The sequence below is a fragment of the Podarcis liolepis genome, assembly GCF_965112155.1.
Source record: "Podarcis liolepis genome assembly, chromosome: 16".
In the NCBI taxonomy this organism is placed as follows: Eukaryota; Metazoa; Chordata; class Lepidosauria; order Squamata; family Lacertidae; genus Podarcis; species Podarcis liolepis.
Window position 1 is genome coordinate 45022681 of NC_139567.1, and position 8600 is coordinate 45031280.

The 8600-nt window shown below is 49.3% G+C and overlaps 1 protein-coding gene across 4 annotated transcripts in view; it reads left to right on the plus strand.

Annotated features, from left to right (window-relative positions):
• The window catches only part of FOXN1 (forkhead box N1), a 45575-nt gene extending 43688 nt beyond the window's left edge, over positions 1–1887 (plus strand). For all 4 annotated transcript variants that reach the window (XM_083480245.1, XM_083480244.1, XM_083480242.1 and 1 more), the window contains one exon: positions 114–1887. In XM_083480245.1, the coding sequence (XP_083336371.1) occupies positions 114–406 (293 nt within the window). In that variant the 3' untranslated portion in view covers positions 407–1887. The remainder of the gene's footprint in view (positions 1–113) is intronic.
• Positions 1888–8600: the final 6713 nt, after the last annotated feature.

An 8600-nucleotide genomic window follows, 5' to 3' on the forward strand; every position in this document is an offset into this window, starting at 1 on the left:
CTGTCCCGGTTCCTAGGTCCTTCGGGGCATTTGGCCATTGAGATAGCAGGACGGTGGCCTAAGCGGGGACACCTTTTGGCATGACCCAGTGAAGTCTGTTTCTGTCGTTGCAGGAAACCTCTGGGAGGAACTGAAGGACGACAGCCTGGCCAGCGACCCCCTAGCGCTCATCGCCTCCTCCTCTTCCTCCTCCTCCTCCTCCTCCTCGGCGCCCGGTCCCTGCTTCTCGACCCTGTGCCAGATGGATGACGACAACAGTGGGAAGTTCGGTGCGCACGGTGACGCTCAGCACCACAGCTTGCCTGAGATCCACCTCACCACCCTCTACTCTGCCTTCATGGACCTGGAGACGGGATCGCCTTCCTTCCTGAATAACTCCGGCTCCAAACCGGTGGCTTTGGTCTAGGCCGCCAGGCCAAACATCGCCCGTGCCAATGCTGGGTGGGGAACCCCAGCCCAAGTCCGCCACTGATGCCCAGCAAGGAAACAAAACTCACTGCTTCTGGACCCGGACTGCAGAAACCCGAGGCGTGCCCAAGTGCCGTGGTGCAAAGATGTAGATATGCACAGAACCTTAGAATTGTAGATTCAGGCGGGACCCCCAAAGGTCATTCAGTCCAACCCCCTGCAGTGCAGGAATTGCAACTAAAGAACCCCTGACAGATGGCTGTCCCACCTCTGCTGAAAAACCTCCAAGGGAGTCCATTTCTCCGTTGAACAGCTCTTAGGGTCAGAAAGTTATTCCTGATGTTTTGCTACACTCTCCTTTCTTAGCAATTGAATCCATTGCTTTGGGTTCTCCCTTCAGGAGCAGCAGAGAACAAGCCACTTCCATCTTTTCAAAACCCAGATTGTCGTAGGCCCCCCCCCTGGAACGGCCAACCACAGCTAGCCAGAGATCTGTTAAAACCATGTCGGCGTCAAGCCAGCGTTCCTGGAGAAAACCTGGCCAAGGCTTGCAGGGAAGAAGTCAGGTGGCAAGCAAACTCCCGTTCCCTTTTATTTTCAAAGCCCATCTCTTTTCAAATACCCCTCAGCCTGCAACATTCTGCTCAGCAACCACAAACTTCAATGCCCTTTTGGAAGTAGGTCTGGGGGCCTCAAGGGTGGGTGATGTACAGAGGCTGTGCCAGGGTTAGAAACATATATATATGTGGATGAAGTCTCTAACCCGGTGGGCCGCCACCCCCACCCTCGGCTCCATAAATTCATCCCTGGTGCCCCATGCCCTACCCTCCCTTATCAAAGGTTTTATTCTGAAGAGGGTGACCTACTACGGAAGGCAGCACAGTCGTACCTTCGATCCCGAAGGCCCTGGAACTCAGACATTTTGGCTCCCGAATGCCGCAAACCCGGAAGTGATTGTTCCGGTTTGCAAACGTTCTTTGGGAACTCGAACGTCTGACGGGGCTTCTGATTGGCTGCAGGAGCTTCCTTCATCCAATCAGAAGCCGTGATTTGGTTTTGGAACATTTTGGAAGTTGAACAGACTTCTGGAACGGATTCCGTTTGACTTCCAAGGTACGACTGTAACCCAATAGAATTCAAGACAGTCACAATTAACTATGCATTTATTCCAAATCAACTTAAGGCTATTTAGCTTAATTCAATAAAATGGATCAACGTAGAGTCATAGAATTGTAGCGTTGGCAAGGACCCCAAAGGTCATCTAGCAGGAATCACAGTTCGATAATCTGACAGGTGGATATCCAGCCTCTGTTTAAAAACAGAGAACCTGCCGCCTTCGGTGGTCGTCTGCCAAGGTCAGGCGTAAGCCTCCTTGATGTCAGTGTAGCTTATTTCTGAATGGGCTCATCCTGGATTGCACTACAAATCCCCCACAAGAAAACACACGCCTTGTTTGTTTCAATAAAACAGTGAACCTGCTCTTTTTAACTGCTTCTTTTCCTTATATACAGTAGGAAGTCGATACGTTTGCTTTCTTTCACGTACACAGACTGAGCCATAAGCAGCCTGCACAAGTCTTGCCCATTAATTTCATCAGATTCTCACTCTCAACAAACAAAACAGCAAACAAAATGCCTGCGAAAATTGTATTTTGCCGAATTTTGTAATGGTTCCAAAAATGCATGAAAAATGGATATAATAGAGAGAGGGAAAACTGTGTTGCAAAAATGTGCCTTTGGGGCACAGTTACCTACAAAAAATGTTTTTAATAAGAAATCCACGCTAAACTGCTGATTGGTATCACAATGACATTTTATATATATATAAAACAATCTGACATGGCCTTGTGGAGAATGGAACTCAGGTCTGAAAAAATGAGAAATTGAGAAGAACTGAATTTGACAGGTCACCCATCACTACCTGCCAGCAATTTGCCACCAGATTCCTGCTCCGAAAAGTCTTACATGCAACAAATGTATTGCTATGGGCAAGGAATAAGGGTCATTTTCTTGAAAGGAAAGCCATTTGCTTTATATACCTGCGGATACAAACACATATATAATGTTACTAGCAGGGAATGAGCCCAGCACTGCCTTGGATTAAAAAAAAAAAAATCCCTCAAAATTGTGGTTTTTAGATAGATGGTGTAATTTGTGAGTTTGGACCAGTCACACCAGTGACTGGTCAATGAAAATTGCCACACCCACCCCACTGGGCGAATGCTTGGGCCGGGTTGGGTGTTGATCTCTCAAGTGACGCTCAAACCTGTGGAGAACAAAGAGACAGGCAGCCAAACCCCTTTCCCCTTTCATAAAATCCTAGATTCATAGTGTTGGAAGGGACCCTGGGGTCATCTAGTCCAATCCCCGCAAAGCAGGAATCCCAGCTAAAGCGTAATTGTTGTTGTTTAGTCATTTAGTCATGTCCACCTCTTCGTGACCCCCTGGACCAGAGCACGCCAGGCACTTCTGTCTTCCACTGCCTCCCGCAGTTTGGTCAAACTCCTGTTCGTAGCTTCGAGAACACTGTCCCACCATCTCGTCCTCTGTCGTCCCCTTCTCCTTGTGCCCTCCATCTTTCCCAACATCAGGGTCTTTCCCAGGGAGTCTTCTCTTCTCATGAGGTGGCCAAAGTCTTGGAGCCTCAGCTTCAGGATCTGTCCTTCCAGTGAGCACTCAGGGCTGATTTCCTTCAGAATGGAGAGGTTGGATCTTCTTGCAGTCCATGGGACTCTCAAGAGTCTCCTCCAGCACCAGAATTGAAAAGCATCCATTCTTCGCCGATCCGCCTTCTTTATGGTCCAGCTCTCACTTCCATACATCACTACTGGGAAAACCATGGCTTTAACTATACGGACCTTTGTTGGCAAGGTGATGTCTCTTCTTTTTAAGATGCTGTCTAGGTTTGTCATTGCTTTTCTCCCAAGAAGCAGGCGTCTTTTAATTTCGTGGCTGTTGTCACCATCTGCAGTCATCATGGAGCCCAAGGAAGTAAAATCTCTCACTGCCTCCATTTCTTCCCCTTCTATTTGCCAGGAGGTGATGGGACCAGCGGCCATGATCTTCGTTTTTGATGTTGTGCTTCAGACCATATTTTGCGCTCTCCTCTTTCACCCGCATTAAAAGGTTCTTTAATTCCTCCTCACTTTCTGCCATCAAGCCAGTGGCTCTTTGCCTCCCCCTGGTGGCTCCCGTGGGCCATGCCTGCCATCAAGGGATCTCCACCTTCCCAATTTTCCCACAGATACAGACATGGCTCTCTTGTTGCCTGCCCACCCCGCAGGGGGGATTTAAAGAGACAGAGGCTTGCCAGAGATGCAGATGTTCTGAGCCTCCCTCTCCGCCCAAGGGAGGGGTATTTATGGGTCGCCTGGCAAAGCATGGAGGGCGGGGAGGGCGGGGAGGAGATAAAAGGGGGAGAAAGGGCTGGTGACCTCCAAAGCAGCTGGTGGAGAAATCTCCGGCAATGAGCAAGCAGCGTTGCAACACAGAGTTACACAACAGTGTGTGTGGCAAGAGCCGATGCTCCCTGAGAGCTGGTGCTCCCTCTCCGCCTTCTCACAAAAGTAAATAATCCTTAATTATTATTATTTATTAAATTTATATGCCACCCTTCATCCGAAGACCACAGGGCGGTTTAAGGGTAGAAAAATGCAACAGTCACACTTGCTTAGTGATAAACAGCCAGCCAGCCCCCTTACACACACACACACACTCACACTTGCAGAGTCAAGGGCTTCCCGTGGATGTTGCGCACAAGTCCTGCGCATGGATTTCCGCTGTGGGAACAGGAGGCTGGACTAGGCGGGCCCCTTTTGGCCTGATGCAGCCAGGCTTTTCTTAGGGAGGTCTAGTCTGATAGCAGAACCTCCATGACCAGGGACAGTCTACCTGTGGATACCAGAGGATGGGGAACAGATGGCAGGTTGCTGCTGTCGGGCTCAGGTTGTGCTTTGGGGCTTCCCTTGGGGGGCTCTGATTGGCCGCCGTGAGGACAGGAGGCCGGGATAGATGGGATGCTGATGCAAGAGCCATTTTTAGGACCTCCATCTGTTGGCAATCACCACCTGAGCTTCCTGATAGAAGGAACAGGGCCAGATTTAGGTTTGATGAGGCCCTAAGCTATGGAAGGTAATGGGGCCCTTTATATGTCTGGCTGTCCTTTATCAACCACAAATTGTCGCTGTTTTTTGTGTTGAATATATGCTATATACAGGGTAATTTATGGACCTAATAGGTATCTAAAGCCATTTGCACATAACAAATAGGAGCCTACACAACACAAAACACTGTATGTAGGTTTTATTTTATTTTTTTATCTTATATTTTGGAAATGCATATCCAGTGGTTTTTTCCTTTAAATTTTTTTGGGGGGCCCAAGAGAGTGGGACCCTAAGCTATAGCTTGTTTAGCTTATAGGTAAATCGGGCACTGAGAAGGAAGGGTGTTTGAAACCCATGGGGAGAGCCCGGGGAAGCAGGCCCCGTGCGCCAGAGTGAGTCCCAGTGCTTAGGTGATATATAAATATTGCAAATAAAATAACTAACGGCAAAAGCGTCTGGGTGGTTTGCAAAGGGGAAAATTAAAAACGTAAAATACAATAGAAAACTAAGCTCTAACACAGAATAAAACCAGTGACAGTGAATGGCAACGAATTTAAAAAGCAGTGGAAAATATTTGCGACTGGTGAAGTCTTTACCTGACACCTATGAAGGTCGTTGTAGAGGCACTTGGAAGACCCCCTGGGGCTGCCAACACCAAAAAGCGTCTGTCTCTAGTAGCTGACCTCATAACATCTTATATTTGTAGAGTTGGAAGGAACCCCCTGCAATTCAATTGTTTCCCTTCGTTCTGCCTTGCATTCGTATGTGACACAACTGGCAGAAGAGAAACTCGCAGGCAATGCTCATAGCATTGGGTAGGGGCATATTTCAAATTAAAAGCGAATTAAATTGTTTGGAAAGAGCTGCCTGCGCGTCGCCAGCACTACATGGAAGTCCAGCACCACAAGTGATGGTTTTCACGTGAATTCCAGAGGGCTGGGCCTGCGCCCTTTCCTTTCTGCACATTTTTGCACTGAGCATTGGTCCATGGCAAAAAGGAACCCCAGGCGGCGCATATGCTTTTGCCATGTTGCAAACACGGAATCCAGCCCTGATTTGGTACATCCTGGTCCTTGCTGAAGAACTTTGCGCTTCTTGGGGGGAAGAGAGACATATATAAGCAAATCATCTTCTTCCTGCCGGTTTGTGTGAACAGGGTTGCCCAACCGTTTCCCTCATCAAGGCGCACGTGGCTTGCTTTCTCAGCCCTCTGTCATTGTGCAATGCCAGCTGGTCCCAGTGCCCAGCACACCCACCTGCAAAACATGCCTTCTCTAGCTTTTGGTGACTCACTGGGGCTCCCATTCGGCAGCCCAGGCAAAACAGATTCAGGCAGGCAGCCTGCTCAGAGGCCTCTCTGCTGTTTCCTGTTTGTTCTTAACCTGAGGCACCACTTTAGCTAATGGGGCCTCCCGCTGCCGCACGATTTCTGTTCTCATCCTGAAGCAAAGTTCTTAACCTGAGGTACTATTTCTGGGTTAGCGGAGTCTGTAACCTGAAGCGTATGTAACCTGAAGTGTCTGTAACCTGAGGTATCACTGTACAGTGGTACCTCGGTTTAAGAACAGTCTAGTTTAAGAACGATTCGGTTTGCAAACTCTGCAAAACCGGAAGTAGTGTCCTGGTTTGCAAACTTTACCTCGGTCTAAGAATGAAAGCCGAATGGTGGAAGGGCACTGGCAGAGGGAGGCCTCATTAGGGAAAGCCACGCCTCGGTTTAAGAACGGTTTCGGTTTAAGAACGGACCTCCGGAACGGATTCAGTTCGTAAACCAAGGCACCACTGTACTGCCCTTTATCCAAGGATCACAGGGTGGGTTATAAAATGAAAATACAACACATGCCACAGTAACACACAAAAGCACTGCCAGACACACACATGGATGGTTTAATTAGCCCCAGGCATGGGAGTAAAGGAAGGTGTTTGCCTGGCACAGAGATGGCTCTGTGCCCGGCCTCATGGTCACCAGATGCCGGGCACAACAGGAGGGGAGAGAGCTTTGGGGCACGGGAATTATAGAGCGGGGACACCAGGGGCCATTTAGTCCAGCCCCCTGCAATGCAGCAATCACAACAAAGGAAATCCTGAGAGATGGCCAACCGGCCTCTTTAGAAACCTCCCGCGAAGGAGTCTGCCGCCTTCTGAGGTGGCCCATTCCGCTGCTGAACAGTTCTTATCAGCAAGAAGTTCTCCCTAAGGTTGAGTCAGAATCTCCTTGGATTCCTCGGTTCGCTGGAGGTCTTTAAACAGAGCTTAGGTGGCCATTAGTCAAGGATTCATTAGCTGGGATTGCTGTGTTGCAATTCTACGATAGGCAGCGATAAGCTCTGTGAAAGTTAGCTCACTCATACGCCCATTTTACAGATAGGGATTGGCAAGGCCAAGATGGGGAGACGTCTAGCCGAGCCCGAGACCACACATGGAGGTTTTGTGGTTCAAGGTCAGCAACCTTTTTCAGCCGTGGGCCGGTCCACCGTCCCTCAGACCATGTGGTGGGCCGGACCATATTTGGGGAGGGGGGAAAGAAAGAATTCCTAGGCCCCACAAATAACCCAGAGGTGCATTTTAAAGAAAAGGACACATTCTATTCATGGAAAAAACACGCTGATTCCCAGACCATCCGTGGGCCGGATTGAGAAGGCGATTGGGCCGCATCCAGCCCACGGGCCTTAGGTTGCCTACCCCTGTTCAAGGGATGCGGTGTCAGCCCCAGGTCAAATCGGTTCTTGCGAAAGCCAGGCTGTCTCGCTCCACGGCTGCACATTTCCCGCGATGCCTGCAAAGGCTGCATTTCTGCCCACAGAAAGATGGGCACTCGCCCAAATGGTCTTGTGATGGCCCCAACCCCCTGAAGTTTATCCAGGTAGCTATCTTATTCTTCCCCAAGACTCCTTTCAGAGCAAGACCCAAGCAAGACTCTTTCAAGGAGGGCATTGCTCAGTGGGAACCCCCCCTTTCCCGCCAACAATTCATTCATTTGAGGTTTTAAAAAAAAGGCCAGATGGCCATGATCCAGCAGGCTCCTCATACGGAGGCCCAGTGCTTTTTTCCTGGGGGTACGCATATCGCTCAACAGTTTGTGCACTCAAGTTTGGCCTCATTTCAATATGAGTAGGAAAATGAGAGTACCCCTAAACATTCTTCTTTAGAAAAAAAAAGCACTGTGGAGGTCTATTGTGACAGCAGAACCTCCAAGCCCAGCAGCAGTCTACCTCTCAATGCCAGGCAACGGGGAACAACTGGAGACTTGATGTTGCACTCAGATCCCATTTGCAGAATTCCCTTTGGGGCATGAGGTTGGCCACTGCAAGAACAGGATGCTGCACTAGGAAGGCCGTAATAATAATAATAATAATAATAATAATAATAATAATAATAATTTATTTATAACCCGCCCATCTGGCTGGGTTTCCCCAGCCACTCTGGGCGGCTTCCAACAGAATATTAAAATACAATAACCTATCAAACATTAAAAGCTTCCCTAAACAAGGCTGCTTTCAGATGTCTTCTAAAAGTCAGATAGTTGTTTATTTCCTTGACATCTGATGGGTGTTCCACAGGGTGGGTGCCACCACCGAGAAGGCCCTCTGCCTGGTTCCCTGTAACCTCACTTCTCGCAATGAGGGAACTGCCAGAAGGCCCTCAGCGCTGGACCTCAGTGTCTGGGCAGAACGATGGGGATGGAGACGCTCCTTCAGGTATACAGGACTGAGGCCATTTAGGGCTTTAAAGGTCAACACCAGCACTTTGAATTGTGCTTTGGTTCATCCAGCTATTTCGGTGATCATGTGACGTTCTTATATATGTCTTTGTGTGTTCGTGTACATATAGAAATCTGGGAGTTTCAAAGGGCTGCTGTGTCACCTGCTACGGACTTCGTGCAGCCTTGGCTCCGCCCACCTTTGCCTCTGGCTCCGCCCACCTTTGCCTCTGGCTCCGCCCCACCAGCATGTGGCCCTGAGGAGGTTTCTGATGAGGGAATGTGGCCCACCAGCTGGAAAGGGCTCCCCCTGCCTTCTGCAGAGGGAAGAGATTTGCCCCACTGCCCTGATTTTGTCCATCTGAACCCTGCTCTCTCCCAGGTCCCAGG